The 19125-nt window shown below is 39.1% G+C and overlaps 2 protein-coding genes across 15 annotated transcripts in view; one reads left to right on the top strand and one right to left on the bottom strand.

Annotated features, from left to right (window-relative positions):
• Positions 1 to 19125, top strand: part of LOC148370423 (tetraspanin-2-like) — a 34339-nt gene that overhangs the window by 4566 nt on the left and 10648 nt on the right. Inside the window, exons 2-7 of the mRNA XM_088332962.1 lie at positions 7374 to 7476; positions 16036 to 16133; positions 16201 to 16275; positions 16348 to 16431; positions 17807 to 17863; positions 18972 to 19055. Coding sequence (XP_088189088.1) covers positions 7374 to 7476; positions 16036 to 16133; positions 16201 to 16275; positions 16348 to 16431; positions 17807 to 17863; positions 18972 to 19055 — 501 coding nt within the window. The remainder of the gene's footprint in view (positions 1 to 7373; positions 7477 to 16035; positions 16134 to 16200; positions 16276 to 16347; positions 16432 to 17806; positions 17864 to 18971; positions 19056 to 19125) is intronic.
• The window catches only part of LOC148370422 (mitochondrial glutamate carrier 1-like), a 36971-nt gene continuing 32332 nt past the window's right edge, over positions 14487 to 19125 (bottom strand). For all 14 annotated transcript variants that reach the window (XR_015850133.1, XR_015850132.1, XR_015850131.1 and 11 more), the window contains one exon: positions 14487 to 16260. The gene's annotated coding sequence lies outside the window, so the exon portion shown is untranslated. The remainder of the gene's footprint in view (positions 16261 to 19125) is intronic.

The following is a 19125-nucleotide window of genomic DNA, read 5'->3' as shown; positions in this document are numbered from 1 at the left end:
CTTAGCTTCCAGAGATCTGGCGTTTTCAGGGTGGAATGATGTTATGAACTTACAAAAAGGAATAATCAAAGACTAAGATTGAAGAAGGTAACTTGCTAAACAGTGGCCATTAATGCTCTCATGACCGTCAAAATCATCAACTGGTCTTTGGTACCACATTGTTGTTAACAGATCACACATATAATTCCCTTCAATTTGACTATGATTGTCAGCAAAATAGAAAATGCTTTTATACAGTTACATTTTTAGTACAGTAGACCCCCAGGGTACAACTTGAATCTGTTCTGAGGTGGGCATCGAAAGGTAAAAGTGCTGTATACAGTAGTGGATGATAGAAACCTAAGGTACTGTGTAGCTAATCCATTCCAAACCCCTAAAAAACATTTAAATAACATAATATAAAGTAGTACCATACTACTTATGTTTTATATATAATTTTAAATAGCAATAATATTATATTGACCTTTAGTGTTATGTGACCTGAGCTGGTACAGTGGAGTTAGCGTGTGGATGCAGGAGGAAGAGACAACGACTGAGATTAAAAATAAAACTGATTTTAAAACTTCCACTTGCAGGGATTGCTATGCATGTCCTTAAAATATTTCCTTGCTTTAATTGTCTCCTTTCTCTTAATAATAGCCTCAATTGTCAATTTGTGTGTTCTTTTGATATTTGTGGATTGTCGCAAGCTTTGTTTCCATGTTTATCATGTTTTGGCTTCTCCCTTTACCATCACTGCAAGCCTTGGAACTATAGCAAATACATACAGTACTAAAAATGTAGTATTGTATTGCCGTTGTTGTGTTTTCGAAACACTTGGACCCTTAATGCAAAGACTTGAGACTGAAGCAATTTTACATAGTTTATTACAAGTTTGGCAGCAGGCAGTGGGGGCAGGGAGAGGGCTGGCTGGGATCAGGATGTCGGTATGACAGAAACCAGATCTGGGGAAAAAAGTGGAATTAAATAAGAATAAAACTCAAAAAAAGATAATCAAGTGCTGCGGTCCAAAGCAGGAACCTAAAATACCGTCAGGACATAATTCACCAGCGTCATGGTGCTTCGAAATCCAAGCTTTTTATAGTGGGTCAATGAACAGCAGCCAGCCACACCCCCTCCCAAACACGACTTGCAGGAACACAAAGAGGAGCACAAAACAAAAACAAAAAACTAAGATTAAACAGCTGACCTGCAAAGTAATATGTTTATAGTTTAATGGACACTCAAAATAAGGAGAGAAGACATCAGTGGATTTTAAACTTGCAAGGAGAACAGGAGAGGATCCAAACCTCAAATAAGAGATTCCAACCTCTTCTAAAAGGTTCCCCACCAAACCCTTTCTTTTTATCCAATTGCCTAGGTTACAAAAAGCACATTCCCCCCTAACGGGTGTGGAATCAAAGAACAGCAACATTATTGGCCGGTAGTGACAATAATGTAAAGAGTGCATATTGGTCACAGTGAGGTGGAATAATCAACTTGCTGCCATTCTCTGCGGTCTCCTTTGCAGGTGTCTAATATCAATAATAGAATAAACTTGAAAAAAAAACCTCTACAAAGCACACAAGCTTCTGAACTAAATAGAAAGGCAAAGTGGGAGGTAAGCAAATTACATGTATGTATTTTCACTATGCCATGACCAAACTAATAGCATCTTATATCACATCGACCCATAGCCCACAAGGATCTTAGAGATGTAACCTGTGATGTACACAAATGCTGCAAAGTTTGAATTTTGTACGACTTTACACGCAAAATAATTCATTGTTAATGTTATGAAGTAGGGAAAATGCCGTAAAGAGGGCTTGAAAAATTCCACAAGCTTTTTGTTTCATACTAGAGCATTTTCCTTGACCCTCCCGCTGTCCTCATTTCTTGTAGGCCTATATTATCTGTGTCTTCTGTGTCAAAATGACCCGTCGTCGCTTAACTACAAATATATGCAGATTGATTACAAATTTAAACACTTAATATCATTTTGCCTTAAAAAACAAATTGCCATTCACTACAATATGTGTTGTAAAGTTCTCCCTTTGGCCTGCATTTCTATAGCTACAGAAAAGGAAAAAAATATGCGAAAAGAAGTTTGTGATGAACATTTGTTAATTTGATGACCAATGCTTCTGTCACTTGAGCAATTCAAGACAAGGGTCTGAAACTGTTTTTCAAGCTGACAGCCACTTTTTGATGCTAATTAATACAAAGGACAGCCAGTTTCATATGCATTTCTAAAATAACCACATAGCATGTTATCACTATATTATTACATGGTCAACTTCTGGAAATAGAGTTAAGTAGACTCATTCAACCACTAAAAAGTAATTTCACTAGAAAATCACAATGACCAAGCACTGGTGAGCTGTTTTCAGAGCAGATCTGTGGGCACCTCAGCTGTCCTTAGGGGGCACCCTGGTGCCTGCGAGCACCACGTTGGAGATCCCTGATTTAAGACTATAAAAAGAAATACAATACAAAAATATGAAAAATATCACTTCTGCTACAGATTGACGTAAAACACAGCTAAAAAATTGTATTATTCGTTGATGTGTAAAACACTGGTTAATCTCATGTGAGCACTTTTACATCACACTTTCACAATTTGACTGAACGTATACGAAACAAAGGAAAATATGACTGGCGTAAAATCTCTTTTTCAAACAAACATGAGGGCCTGCATGTGTGAAGTACTCAAAGTACTTCACGGCGCCAACACGAATAGCCAAAGACGGTTAACGGCGTTGTAAAACCCTGGTCTCGGTCAGAACAGCTGACAAATCCTCAAATCTGCTCTTAGGTCATCGTTTCATTTGGACCGCTGTGCCAGTTACGCTTGTAAATACGACTGCTTAAGTGCAAATAGTGGTGGGCCTCCGCCTGGAAACTTCCTGTCATCGTTGCGCTATTTTCGGTGGGAAAGCACAATTAGGCCCAGAAAAACAAGTCGTCTGCTGAGGAGTGAACATGCACTATGACCCCATTTTGGTCCCGTTACAAAAATATTCTTTCCTAAAACATAGAAAGTCGGATAAAAAAGAAATGAGATTCAGCTAGTCAGATTCTCCTACGATCAAGGTTTTGTTGTGTTGTATAAAGACGTGACTCAATAAATGGTAACAAAAATAGAAAGAAAACAACAGACAGCAGACATAAATCAGTTTTGAGGGTTGGGAAATGTAAGGTGAAATTACCATATGGCGGTGGTTGGAAACATTGGGGAATAAGCTTTTTAAGTTAAAACAACATGTAAAAGTATTTAAATTGTATACACATAGTAAATATGAGCAACGAAATAGTAATGGTGAGTACTGTATTTTACAGCCTGTAAGTCTCTCCAGAGTGTTAGTTACACTAGTCAAAAAATACATAATTAAGAAGGAAAAAACATTCGCATGTTGCACTCAGTGTATAAGTCACATTTTTGGGGAAAAATTATATAATAAAATCAAACACCAAAAACGTACATGTCATCTTAAAATTTAAAATAAGAACAGAACACAGAACACAGTATACTAACGTTACACGTACGTGCATATCTTAGACATGCTTGTCAATAACAATGTAACATATTAAGAGTCGCTCAGTTAACTCTTAAATAAAGCATATTCTATTCTAAATAAAGAACACGCTAACCAAACTATCAGCTGACCTCCAAATTCCTGTGTAAAAAAGTAGTTAACTATGCGCTAACAAAAGGAGATCCCCCAAGTCGTGGTCAGAAGCCATTATAACAGTCCTGCATAAAGAAAGAAAAGATCCAATGCTGTGTGAAAGCTATAGACCAGTTTACTGTGTAACGATTTAAAAATTCTTACAAGCATAATGGCAAAAAGAATGCAGAAATTCATAGCGGGATTAATTAAAACAGATCAAACAGGGTTTATTCTGGTAAATCAGGGTGCAAACAATATTAGGAGGATATTAAACAGAATTTTGAGCACAAAATATAAAGCCCTACCCTCAATGTTACTAAGCTTGGATGCCCAAAAAGCTTTTGATACGGTGAAATGGAGCTTTTTACATTAAAAACTTCCTGTCATTGATCTCAGGAATGATGAGATGGTAGTTAAAGAAAAATGGGAACAAAAAGCTAATGTAGTGATAAAAGACGACGAATGGGAGAAAACTTTGAAAGAGGGACACAAAATAACCAGCAGTTTGACATGGAGGGAGTTTGAATGGAAAGTAAAAATGCGTTACTTTTATTCACCCCCTATCACTTCAAAATATAAAAATACATGCAATTTATGTTGGCGTAACTGTGGGAGGGTCGGATATTTCACGCATATTTTCTGGAATTGCCCTGTGATATTAAATTTTTGGAGAAGTATTCAAACAGAGATAAAATTAATTATTGGTTGGGAGTTGCGGTTGCACCCAGTGACCTATGTATCAGGAATTTTGCCAGAAGAATATTTGAGTGGTCAACCTAAATATGTACTAATGTTATGCTTCTGTAGCAAAGAAAATGATCACAGTGTCCTGGCTGAAACCACAACCTCCTGACATAAAACAACGGAGAGAAAAATTAAAGCAAATGTACATTATGGAAAAAAATCACTGCAAGACTTCACTGAAACTTGATCAATTCGAGAAAAGATGGAAGCCTATCACACAAATTTTACTTGATGTCTAAACACCTAACACTTAAACACCTCACCTTTTCTTTTTTTTCTTTTATTAAGATTTTTTTGTTGTTTTTCGTTTGTTATTTATGGGTATGTCATGTGAGGAATAAAAAAAAATTAAAAAAACAAAAAAAACAGTGTACAGCCCTTTGGGACTTCTTGTGATTAAGGGCTATTCAAATAAGTATGAATTGACTTGGAATGTATTTATCTGAACTTTTATTTGGAAAACCACATTTGCCCCAACCTCAACCAGACCTTAGCTCTGGCGGCCCTCAAGCCAATTAAGTTTGAGACCCTTGTTCTAAATGATAATGTCTCACTCCAACATTTGTATCTTGTCCTTTGTATTTCAACCTTTTTCGAGAAAATGCAAACTTTTTTAGTTGAAGAAATCCAGAAAATGTTTGGAAATGAATTCCAAGCACCAGTGTCATGTTCAAATTTTTAAAGCCTAATTTATAATGTAGCCTTAATTGAGAGTGTTAATTATCATGTAGCCTTAATTGAGAGTGTTAAGGTTTAATCATTGTTTGTGGTCACCGTGGATCTGGAAGTAAGACAGGTTATTTATTTTGAGTCAATAATTGTGCTCAAATTTTGGATATTACTATACCTTTAACTATCTATTTCCTGTTTTACTACATTTTTTTCTTCTTTTTGTAGAAAAAAATAAATGAAAATGAACTTAAAAGGAGTCCAGTCAAGTCAAGTCATGTTTATTTGTACAGCCCTTAATCACAAAGAGTCTCAAAGAGCTGCACAGACCACAGATCATTGCAAACCACAGACTATTATTACACAATTCCCTGATCTAAATCTACATGAGGGCAAGGAAAAACTTAAAAACCTCAACATAAGGAAAATTAAGAAACCTTGAAAAGGGACTGCACATGAGGTACTTCCCTTCCAAGATGACCAGGCTGGAATGGATGTTGCGATAACAAATAATACACAGATATTGTCAACATGAGGTTATTCAAAAGCTATAGAATAGAAGTGTGTTTTAAGCCTAGATTTAAACAGTTCCACTGAGGTTTCAGATCTAATCTCAGGGGAAGAGCATTCCACAGCACCGGGGCCCGAATGGAGAACGCTCTCTAAACTGCGGTTCTCTTCTTGGCTCTTGGGATCACTAGTAGACCAGTATTTTTAGAGCAAAGGCTTGGGACCGGAACATAGGGGGAAATTAAATCTGAAAGATAGGAGGGAGCAAGTCCATGCATGATTTTGTATAATACCAAGAGAACCTTAAAATCACATCTTAAGCTAACAGGGAGCCAATGCAGGTTAGCTAAAATCAGGGCAATGTGATCAAACTTTCTTGTCTTAGTTAAAAGCCTGGCTGCAGCATTTTTACCTAAAATGAGCAAAATAATATGCCAGTAGAACAAATAAATAATTGTACTGCATCAACTTTTTAAATTTTTTTTATAAGAAAGTATTACCGTAAATTCCTGACTATAAGCCGCTACTTTTTTTCCAAACTTTCAACCCTGCGGCTTATTCAGTGATGCGGCCAATTTATGTAATTTTTCTAATGGCCGCCCGCGGCGCTCGAGTACAAAAGGTAAGATTGCAAATGCGGGCTGACGAGAAGTGGAGTAAAGGTGAGACGTGTTTGTGGACGCGGCCGACAATAGTGGATATATATTTTACCCACCCTTACCTTTGGAAATATACACTTTTTTCCTTGGATTACTTTCAACGGGCACCCGGACTCTGCAGGTCTGCATTAAATCTTAAGTACCGGTATCATTTTCCGTTCATTTTGCCGGCTGTGTTTTTTGGACTGTATCGGGTATGGGTTAATTTCGTGTTTGTATTGCGTTTTCATCAATGTGGGCGCATGCGGCTAATATACGGGTGCGGCATGTGTATGTACAAAATTGTTTTTTCTCCCGAAATGTGGTGGGTGCAGCTTATAATCAGGTGCGCTCTATAGTCAGGAATTTACGGTAATCAGAATAAGTAAAATTATGAGTTTAAGATTTTTACTTAGATTATTTTTTCTTGCATTGCAATCTTGAACAGTTTCATCAAACATAATACGGTATTAAAAACATTCCCCTTTACTCATCTCATGAGCAAATAATAATTATATAGAAAGTTTAAAAAAAAGGCCTCTGCTTCCACGCAATGATATGGATGAATGTTACGGTTATTTGGCTGACCACTGAAAAAAAGGAAAGATACTGAACAATGGCATGCTTTTTTGCGGTATACCAGTGTCTGAAACTCATGACAAAAAGTTACCAGACACCAGGGCAGACAACTCTGAAAAGTTGCCTGCCCCATTTTTCAAGACTTGAAACACAATAAGACGATTCATCGCAAAAAAAAAACCATTGTTGCAAAGTATTAAAGATTGATAATCAGAATATATAACAAAACAACACTTAAAAATTAAGTTTATTATAAATCTACCTTTAACATTCATATGACATCGCTGTTTTCCATCTGCCATCAATATGTACCTGTATTTACTTAACTTCATTCATTGCTTCTTTTGAATCTTTCTTCTGGGGCTGAGGTTTTGGCTTGATTCCTAACCACTTCTCCATTTTTCTTATGTTCTCGGTGCGTCTATTTTGGAAAATGATATGTAAATGCACGACCTTATAACGCTCAGGGGAGTCTGGAAGAACGAAGTTATTCGATGCAGGCTCCTGATTGGCTGCCGAGCATGCTTTTTAAATTGCATTGGATTTTTTCCTAATCTTGTTTTCTTTTTCCTCCCACTCACAGTTGATGGGATCCTTTGTTCTGGCAGTGGGACTCTGGTTACGCTTTGATCCGGAAACCGTGTCCCTGCTCAACGGTGATAAGGCTCCCGACACATACTTCGTTGGTAGGTGGATGAATATTGATTTATTCCTTCTAAGGTGGGGATAGCGAGGTATAGAAATTCATGCTTATCAGCAAAGTACCCAAGATGAAAACATTGAAACAACAAAATAGTATGTAGTAAGTACTACTTGCGTGTAATATACGTGCATATGAATAAACAACATCATGATCACTATCAGGGATGTGATTTTTCCGCTAATTCGCGGAATTCCGCTTTTTTTATCTCCAAAAATAAAATTTTAAAATTTCCGGTGTTTTAATTGGTAAAAAAAAACGATTTCGTCTCGACAGCATGCCATTTGAGTGTTTCCGTAACTGAAATGAAACGTACTTGCGATTGGTTGAAGTCTCGTGTTGACCAATAAACGCGCTTGTTATAGGAGTGTGCCATTGTTCATTTCTCACACGTTTTTGCCGGGTGTTTAAAGAAAGATGTCCGTGATCGAACGCAAAGATGCTCCGCGAGCTAAAGAAATTGATAAGATTGTAAAAAACAAGTTTCGATGGGACTGGTTGGAGAAGGAATTATCTACGAATGTTGGAAAGAAGACTGTGACGAATTTGTTCAATGACTTTATTCGGAAGATCGATCGTGCCGGGAAAGCACTTTGCATTTGGTGTCATGATACCATCGACTATGGTGGGAGAGGTTTCAAAGCTCTTGAAAGTCACGCAAAGAGCAAAAAACACGTGAAAGAACTCCAGTCAAGAACGACAAATTATTCCATCGCTGGAAGTTTCGGTGCCCAAACGAAAACTCCAAAACTTTACGGCCTCCATCCCTTATTGACATCACAATCGGAAGCGGTAATAAAGAGACGTGATCCACCCCAACAACCTGTACCAGTTGCTGATAGAGTCGTGAATTTTGAGGTAGGTGGTAAACTTTTCAAATTTATTTGACAGTTTTCCCATTTTTTTCGAAAATATTATAACGTAATAAAAATGGCCATAAATATTTAACAATTACAATAATAGATTTTCATGTGTACATTACACCAACACTTTACTGTAGGGCCTATACTTATTGTACTTTCATTTATCAAATACTTGGATACGCTGCTATTAAAGAAATAAATTATTACATTTAAAATATGATTTAGGAAATTTAAAAATATTAAAGACTTTACAATTAAGATAGTGGCGTTGGGGAAATGTTTTTTAATGTGACTGATTTTGAGTTGACTTAAACTGTAATTTTATATGGGATAGTTCAATATACATTGAAAATTTATGCTGTTGTCTTGTCTATTTCTTTGTCATCTGAGTGCATTGAAAGTACTTAAAAAAACCCATGAGCTCCGGGGGGGGGCTTCGCCCCACTTTTCCCCCCACCAGGGCACTGCCCTGGTCCTACCTGGTCCCCCCCCCCCCCCCCCCCCAGCTAGCAATCACCCCCCCCCCCCGCTAATTTTCAGATAATTTCACTTTGGTCAAATCACATCCCTGCACTATACATGTAAGATTAAATTGTATTTATATCTGGTGTGACGTGACTTGACCTGGTCGAGTGGAGTAGCATGTGGATGCAGAAGGGCTGAAACTAAAACTAAAACTGACTCTAAAATTTCCATTTGAGAGAATAGTCATGCCCATGGCCGCTTGACCCGTTTTTAGAATTCAAACGTGGTTTTAGAATTGAAGTTGGAGTTACAGTTTTGCGCTTTTGATAAATATGTGGATAAATATATAAAATACACAATCCAAAAATAAGGAAAAATGTTCAATTCAAATGGTGTTGTATAGCTTTTTGTTGATGTTATCTACGGTTTACTGGCCCCACCCACTGGAGTAATGTTTACTATGGTTTACTGCCGCCCATCATGGTGGACTCGGGCACTTTCAAATTACTGCCCAATCTGGTAATTTCGGTGTGCCTCATAGCCCAAAAAATAGGGTACAAACGCCTGGAAAAGGGCTTAATATTCTGCCACTGACATGTTTCCGTGGTACTTCTCAACTAAAGGACATCACTTGGAATGTTCCTACCACGGTCTTGTGCTCCAATGCTCCATGACCGCACAAAAAAAAAAAGCCACATATTCACTCCGCTGAGGTACAACGGAAAAACATTCACGTGGAGTTTCGCTGACTGTCGCCGCGATGACGCGTTGAGGTGAGCCGGGCCTTGTGTGTGCGTCTCCATGGCAACAACTCGAAAACAACACATCGAAGCTACTTAATTATGTTTCCAATAAGTTGGTTGGTTGCCACACAAGCCCCTTTATCACCAACGGCCTTTGGGGCCGTCGCCTGGCAACGCCTCATCGCACAAAAGAACGCTTCCCACCAAAAGGACGGTTCCTCCCTGCAGACCCGCGGTGTACTTTTCCAAATGAGGAGCTCGAGGGAGAGATGGGGTGTTGTCATCTCACTTGAAGTTTACTCAAACGTGTGAACTTGAAATTATCTCTGCAGTGTTATCAACTTACTCCAAATCAGTTTCCCCAGGAATTTACCTATTGCTAAGCCCCGCCCCCTTTTCTTACCCAGACAAACTGTCAACATTCTGTAAAGGGCCAGAAGGTAATTGATGCTTTTTGGACCCAGAATGATCACATATCATATCAAAGTCACCAAAAAGGCCTGAACTATAAATTGGAGGGTTATGACAATAATTTCATTGTTGAGTAGGTCGATGAAAGGCTTCAGCTTCAGGCAAAAAAGTACAGGTCACAATGTAAACATGATCAACCTCATCACATCTAAACCTAAACCTAGCTTAAAGCTCCGTTTTAGCCTAGCTACATTTTTTTTCTGCTAAAGGAGAGTTTGATGATATGCGTCTGGGCTTTTGAAAATATCTGTTCAAATACATGTACAAGTTTGACGTCATTGATCTGACACATCATTGGGATTAAATCCACATAGATCTGGTTTGCTCCCATATCACTTGTCTGTTCAATTATGTGGACCAGCTGCGGGGGAAGTGAATATAAGTTCCAAAAGTTAACGTTACTTTAGCTAGAACCCTTTGGACGACAGCTAACAATCACATATGATTACCAGCATACAAAAAAATACCACTACTGACTGCGCATGGATACATGCTTGCGGCGAGCTCTCCAGCTAATCTTCTATTTATTGCCGTTCTCTTGTCTTTTTTGCTTTCACTTTTGGACACATGTGTGGCCAAAAACACTTACAGTAGGGACGAACTTATTCGGTTGGGTGGGCGTCTAAATTTCGATTATTCGGGCACTTTTTATACCGCCCATGATATACCGAGCGAACTTCAAAGAGACCCGGCATCCTTGTGGACAGCTATTCCTCTTAAAAAACGGCGGCGGCGGCCCCGTAAAGAAAGAAAACAGAAACGTGGTTGCCGTGCAGGTAGATGTGTGAAGCGTGTGAAGTCCAAGCAGCAAGATGGACGCGAGGATGTAACTAATTCCACCATTCATTCCTCGCCGGACAACCGACGCTTTGAACTCAGCGCTCACGAGCGGCCACAACGCCGGGAGCTTTTGAAGATCTCGACAAAGACTACAAAGAGTTCAGCTAAGTCAAATGATTCAGCAAAGCTGAAATTTGGTCTGTTAAATATTAGATCGCTTGCTCCAAAAGCTTTACTTGTTGATAACATTATTCGTGATTATAAACTTAACTGTATGGGTCTTTGTGAAACGTGGTTACGCCCGGATGAGCACTTAGCGCTAAATTATGCCTCTCCCCCAGACTACGAGAGTAGTCATATAGCACGCACACTGAAAAGGGGTGGTGGTGTTGCGCTAATCTCTGAAAAATCGCTCAAATTTAATACACGTACCTCTAATAATTACAAAACGTTTGAGGCTCTTGTGATGCGGTCCCCTCAATTGTCAATTGATGTAATAACTATCTATCGTGCACCTGGGCCATACACAACTTTCTTAGACGAATTTGCTGAACTTTTGTCTGAACTAGTAACCTATGCAGACAAAATTATAATTATGGGAGACTTTAACATTCATATGAACTCCCCACACAGTTCACTTACTATTGCGTTTAGTTCTCTAATTGATGCATTTGGTTTTACTCAACTGGTTGACTTGCCAACCCATAAAAATGGGAACACGCTAGACTTGATTCTGACTCGAGGAGTTTTAACCTCAAACATTATGGTGCTACCGTGTACTACTGTTATCTCTGATCATTATTTAGTGACATTTGAGGTGCTAACTAAATGTAGAGTTAATAAAGCTGAGGGATCTAGCGGACGCAATATAAGCACTGGCACAGTTTCTGAGCTCTTTGAACTCCTTCCTGGAGCAGTTGCGTCCTTTCCTAAATACAATGGCTCGATTGACTCACTCATGAATGAGTTCAATACCACCCTGACTAGTGTGCTGGATTCAATAGCGCCCATAAAACTAAAATCACGTCCTAAAAGACGCACACCTTGGTTTACTGATGAAACTAGAACCCTTAAAAAAGAATGCAGGAAATGGGAGAGAAAATGGCGCGCTACCAAGCTTGAGGTTTTCCATCAAACCTGGTGTGACAGCTTGTTAAAGTATAAAGCGGCCCTTGCCTCTGCAAAATCGGCCTACCTTTCGAAGGTGATTGCGTCTCAAAAGAACAACCCCAAAGCCCTTTTTGACACTGTAGCATCGCTTACAAGGCAACAGCCTATCGCAGACAGTTCGACACACTCTGCTCAGGACTTAATGGTCTTCTTCACTAAGAAGATTCAATGCATACAGGAAGAAATTGCAAAAGATATTGTTAGTACCACACGTATTAAAGGACTGAAATTTACAGATGCACGACAGGGTGGCTGCCCTGGGAAAATGGCCGGTTTTAGTGAACTGTCACTTGATGATCTCAAACAAGTGGTGAATGCGGCCAAACCGACAACTTGCCAGTTCGACCCGCTCCCAGGTTCACTTATTAAAAGTCTTTTTAGCGTCCTTGGGCCTTCAGTTCTAAATATTATAAATACATCACTCTCCTCAGGTGTAGTTCCAGCAGCTTTTAAGTCCGCCGTTATTAAACCCACACTGAAACGACCCAACCTTGATCCAGAAATATTAAGTAATTACAGACCTGTGTCAAACCTACCTTTCCTCTCTAAAGTACTCGAAAGAGTAGTGGCACAGCAGCTGAATGCTTTCATATCGGAGAATAACCTTTTTGAATCCATGCAATCAGGATTCAGGGCTAACCACTCTACTGAGACAGCTCTGATCAAGGTAACAAATGATCTCCTAATGTCAATGGATTCTGGCGCTTCATCACTTTTGCTGCTGCTGGATCTTAGTGCTGCTTTTGACACAGTGCGCCACAATATCCTACTAGAACGGTTGGAAAAATGGATTGGTCTCTCAGGAGCTGTCCTCTCGTGGTTCAAATCCTACCTCTCAGATAGGACACACTGTGTTAAATATGGTGAAACGACATCTGAGCCCTTTAATGTTACCTGCGGTGTTCCGCAGGGTTCAGTGCTCGGCCCCCTACTTTTCAACATTTACATGCTTCCGTTAGGTGATATTATTCGCAAGTACAATATCAGCTTCCATTGCTATGCAGACGACACTCAACTATATCTTCCGTTGGAGGAATCTTCCACACTAAACTGTGGAAATTTGGAGGCCTGTCTCACTGAGATAAAAGAGTGGATGTCACTCAACTTCTTGCGTCTTAACTCTGAAAAGACTGAAATGTTAGTCATTGGTCCTTCTAAATGCCGGGACTTATTCTCAAAAACTGCTGTGAACATTGACAAATGTCACATCACACAGAGTGACTCAGTTAAAAATTTAGGTGTCATATTTGACCCTGAACTATCCTTTGAGATGCATGTAAAACAAATTACTAGAACTGCCTTCTTCCATCTTCGCAACATTGCTAAAATCCGTTCAATACTGTCTCAGTCTGATGCGGAAACAATAATTCATGCATTTGTTACCTCCCGTCTCGATTACTGCAATGCACTACTCTCCGGTCTCCCGAAGTCCAGAATCAAGTCTCTTCAGCTAGTACAAAATGCCGCAGCGAGGCTCTTAACCAGGACAAAAAAGTACGATCACATAACACCGATTTTGGCTAACCTGCATTGGCTCCCAGTTAGCCAAAGATGTGACTTCAAAGTTCTCTTAGTATTGTACAAAATCATACATGGACTTGCTCCCTCTTATCTTTCAGATCTGATCTGCCACTATGTCCCGGGCCGAAGCCTACGATCTGAGAGTGCTGGTCTTCTGATGATCCCGAGAGCAAAGAAGTCTTCTGCTGGTTCGAGAGCGTTCTCCATCCGGGCACCGGTGCTGTGGAATGCTCTTCCCCCTGAGATTCGATCTGCAACCTCAGTGGAAATGTTTAAATCTAAACTTAAAACTCACTTCTACTCCATTGCATACGAATAACCTACTCCTCTTGTCGGTTGAAAATAGTTTGTGTAATATAGTGTAACAATCTGTGAAGCCCTTTGAGACTCTTCGTGATTTAGGGCTATACAAATAAAAATGACTTGACTTGACTTGACTGAACTCTTAGTCAACAAAGTGACGTGGTGTACATCCTCGCCAAGGGCTAACATGAGCTAACGTCAGCCTAACGTTAGAGATGTTAACGATATAAATAACTTTCTATTTCTTTCCAGCAAAGTGACAATATGTTGCATTCAAATACTATGTTTACTTACCTTAGAACAGATGTAAACATCCTTTTTGACGATATCCGCGGTGAGTTGGTGCTGTGGTCGACGCGATTTAAATGTGGCTTTGAAAAGGTTAAAAAATACAGCCCATCGTCGAACCTCTCAGGATACTTTGTATCAGATTTGCATGTACCCCACACAAACCATTTGACCATTTTGAAGTTTAAAATGTAAGAAAAATCAACAAAATGATAAAAAACTGACTTACTGCTCTGCATTTGAATGGACATGTCTTGGCTTGGCTATGTGCACTGTAACTGGCTCATTGCATTTCAGGATGGGGCTGAGCCATAGGTCAGTTGCCTGGTGTAAAATACAACATTCATGTAAATAAAACACTATTGAGTCAAATAATAGGCTAAACCACATGGTATCGCACAAACAATATTTATTTCTAAAGACTCATGAGTTTAAAAAGTTGTAATAATATGCCACAATTCGAGATAATCTTTGAAGAAGTTGATTATTTTGGAAGCCATCTTACGACTCAGAGGCCTGCCATGACCATTTTGCTAAGCTAGCTTGTCCCAAAGGTGCTTTTTGCACCTTCCACTTACCTCCCACAGATGAGCCCTAATTCCTGTTATTGTTTGCTGTGTCAGTCCCCTTCCACGGCTGGTCATAGAAATGAAGATCACAGAGTTTGATGATCCAGGAATCTGGATTTTTTTTTTTGTTACTTTCCCTAGCCACTCATACTAGCCTTTAGTTTTAGTGGCATCTAAAGCTAGGCACCCCTGACCCACTCCAGCTGTTATAGAGGAGGCCAAAAGGGTCTGCGGGAAGTTTCATGTTTTAACTTCATAGTTTTGTGCAAAAAATAATTAAATTTAGCATGTAAAAGGGTGAAATTATTCACATAAAAATCGAGTGAATGTAAAATTCCCACAGTTTGTTTTAAGTTCTACATAATTTAAAGTTTCATATTTTGATGGAACAATTATCAAATTGTGACAGGCATATAACTTAGAATGTAAAAATGTCAAACATGAAAGTTGCCATCTGAAAATGTCAAATTTATGACACATGAAACTAATCAAATCACAAAAGCTACTATGCAAGACTTTGAAAAAGATTTAAACTTAATGAGAAAAAAACAAGTATGTGGAACAGGACATTTATGTAATACAGTAGACCCCTGGGATACAACATCACTCCAGTCTGAAATGGGGGTTGCATAGTGAAATTTTTATGTAGTAAGGGATGGGAACTTAAGCTAATTAGCCCAACAAAATATTATACAATAAGTAATACTTGTGTGTAAAATGTGTATTGTTAAATATTATAAATATGAAGTAAAATAAAATGATATATCATTGCTGTGATGTGGCTAGAGCAGGTCAAGAGGAGTAAAGGGTGGATTCAAGTGAGGAAAGGAGGCAGTGAATTAAAATTAAAACTAAATTTGGAACTTCAACTTGTGACAATTTAACAATCACAAGCTTCCTTTCTGTGTTCATGTTTTTTCTTCTCCCTTTAGCACTGCAAGTCTTCTGAACTGATTGAAGATAAAGGCATTGTGGGAGGTAGTTCAGCCAAAAGCATATCACCATTTTTATGATACGGTGACGCAAACCAATAGCAGAACCGCTTTTTAAACAATGTTGACAAATAGCAGAACTCATATGCACGAACACCGCAAAGTTCAGGGCTTGCAAAAGAATATCTGGTTTTATGTGATATAGTGGGGTAAATGTCGTAAAGAGGGACTGAAAAACATCTGATTCCACACAGTCATGTGAAAATGTCGTAAGGCGAGATCGCTGTATCCCGGGGTTCTATTGCAGCATGAGATGGGTTTTTTTCTTGTCAAATGCAGCAATAATATCCCACAAAATGTCATACGTTGTGTTCACGGAGAGTCAACTTCGAATCAGAATGTAAAACAAACTAATTGAAGAGTGATTTTTCTTGTGGCAGGCGTGTACATCCTGATTGGAGCGGGCAGCCTGGTGATGCTGGTGGGTTTCTTCGGCTGCTGCGGGGCTGTTCGAGAATCTCAATGCCTGCTGGCTTCGGTGAGCGACCTTCTTAACGGCCACGCTCTAACCTTGATGCTAAACTAAACTTTCTGATCTCCGCTAGTTCTTCGCTTGTCTCTTGATTATCTTTGGAGCTGAGGTTGCAGCCGGCGTCTTTGGATTCCTAAACAAAGACAAGGTGTTTTTGAAAATCACGTAGATTGGTAGTAGTCATAATAAACGTGTGATAAACATTTTTTATCCCGTGCAGATCATTGAAGACATTCAAAACTTTTACTCCACGACCTATGAGGAAAATAAAAACAGCACGTTGATCATCTCCTACCAAAAAGTTGTAAGTTGCAAGAAATTGTTTTGTCAGCATTGTTGGGAATAACGGCATTATTTTTCTCAACTACAGGTTAATTAAATGATTTTTTTCTGCCGTTACAGACGGTCAAAAGCGGTGTGTTACTTTGAATAAAAGTCGGGACACGAACGGAAACCGGACCCAATTGCGTAAAGTTTACCATAAGTTTTATTGAAGGAAAGAGGAACGGCTGCGCCCACGATCCGGTGTTCGCAGGTCGCGAGACACAAGTCGCTCTCGTACTCGGACCGTGATCTGAACACGGAGGTTGATCTTCCGCAACGAGCGATGGCGGTGTCAGGGATGGGAAAACTGGTCAGTAGCCTGGGAGAACAAGGCGTGGTCGTGGTCGGAAACGAGTCGCAAGCCAGAACGGGAGAGTAGACGTAGTCGGGAACAAAAATGGGTCGTAAGCCAGACGGGAGAGCAGACGTGGTCGGGGTCAAAACAGGTCGAAGTCGGAGACAAACGGGAGAAAAAACGCGACAGTTGGGAACAGGGTCGAAAAAGGCTTGCCTTGTATACACGGAGGTTCGCAGACGGACTGACCACAGGGGATTGTCAGGACTGGGTTTAAATAAGGACAGGGAGCCAATCAGAGCCAGCAGCGGTTGGCTCCAAATGAGCGGGCACAGGTGATTCACATCGGTAATCATGACAATAAAGCGGGTTTCCGCTGTCTTCTGAGTTGATTACATCACGTCTTTTCGGATCATGTCACCATTCAAAATAGCGACTACCATATAGTTAGATAGTGATTACGATTACAGCATTTATTATCGGGCCGAAAGAAAAGGCGGATTGGTGAAGACAGTGGAAACCGACTCATGTGGTTCGCGAACTTAACAGCTCTGTAAGCCGGCTTTTGGAAGTGATAGTTGGCTACCCACTAATCCAGAGCCGGTTCCCTTCGAAACGCTATTTTTCTATTGTGTTTGGTCAAAATGCATTCTTTCAGGGTTTCTGTGCTTTTGACTTTGACTTTTTCGAGGGTTTTTTTTGTAGATTAAAATATTTTAATTCATGTTTCTTGTTTTTTTTAGTGTTCACAGTAAGTAATAATTTTGCTTCATTTTTCCCCTTTTTAAATGATTCATAATGATACATAATAAATGGAATATATATGGCTTAAACAACAAAAACAACCGGAAAAGCCATTCTTGTGCCAAAAGAGCCAGCTCTTTTTAGTAAGCCAATCCGAAAAAGAGGGCTCTCTTAAAAGAGTCGGTATTAACAACAGACAATTCGAGTTAGATTTAACTTAATAAACCACTTTATATTTTTGACTGCTGACTGCAATATTTATTAAAAGGTCTTATAACACAACTACCTTTCTGTTTTCTCAATTCATCTGACTCAGCTTAACTGTTGCGGCACGCTATCTAACAACTGTTCTGATCAAGATCCAGGAACAAAGGTAATCATCTGTTTTTGATTTTCATTAAAAACACAAGCCTTTTCGTAAGATTCATAACAGTTAATCGGATCGATAAATCTTCAAACAAGTAAAATATGACAGATTTAAAGGGACAGTGTGAAATAAGTACTTTTTCTCAGCTAAAAATAAACATTGAATATGTGTGACTATGATTAGAATGATTTATTGACACTGTAAACTATAAACACACATTAAATGTACAATGTATTTATTTATTCTCCTTCAAAGTCCGATTCATCAAAAGATACACCAACAAATGTGTACTTTTTTTTAAGTTAAAAATTTTTTAGGATGACGATTTGTTTTCTCCATTTTCTCCATTCTCCAATATGTTTCTAGAATAATGAATAAAAATGGAGTGATCATGGGATGAAATTGAATGCCTTTTCTTATGTCATCTACGTATACTGGTTGTCTCGTGGTCAGCACTTGGCGCCCTTACCGCGAGAACCCGGCTTTGATTCCAGTGCATTCGATGTTTTTCAATTGTTATTACCGATATTTAATATCCGATCAAGCGTTGCACAAATACGGTAATATACTACTGTACCATAAAACCTTGTGTATAACGCACACTCAAACTTTTTTCACGAAGATGGTCGACCAGTGTTTTTCCACCTTTTTCGAGCAAAGGCAGTCATGTCATGAAAACAAATTCAAGGCAAACTGTCGATCAAAATTTCCTGGCACCAATTTTATATTTTGTTCGTTCTATCAAAGCTTAAATTACTTTTGTTGCCTGAATTGACTCTATAAAGTGATTTTCAACATTTATGGTGCCCATGGTTCAGAAGGTAAAACATGTTATTCGCATTCGACTGTATTTTTGACCTGTGAAGCACACTCGTTGAAAAACACAAAGAAAAACGTTACTGAAAAAGACTAAATGTATCCGATTTTCAATTCATTTTCCTAATGCAACGGTATTTCAGTACTGTATTCCTTGATTTGAAAAACGATTCATAATACGACACTTCAAAGTAAGATCTGTGTCTGTATTTTACTGCACTCTAGTGGCTTAATGCACTAACTGCCAATTCAGTCCCATTTACATTGAAGATAACGGTTGCTTATCTATCATCGACAGGATTGCGAGACAGGGATCAAAGACTTTTTCAACAGCAAACTCTACATTATCGGATACGTCGGCATCGGCATCGCGGGGGTGATGGTGAGTTGACCTTGGAGGTTCGAGGTCGGAGGCTCACCTTTGATTTGACCTTGCTGGGTTTTTCTCTTAA

The sequence above is a fragment of the Urocampus carinirostris genome, chromosome 3 (assembly GCF_059441175.1).
Source record: "Urocampus carinirostris isolate Australia breed hairy pipefish chromosome 3, RoL_Ucar_1.0, whole genome shotgun sequence".
NCBI classification, from domain to species: domain Eukaryota; kingdom Metazoa; phylum Chordata; class Actinopteri; order Syngnathiformes; family Syngnathidae; genus Urocampus; species Urocampus carinirostris.
This window is presented reverse-complemented; position numbering and strand designations above follow the sequence as displayed.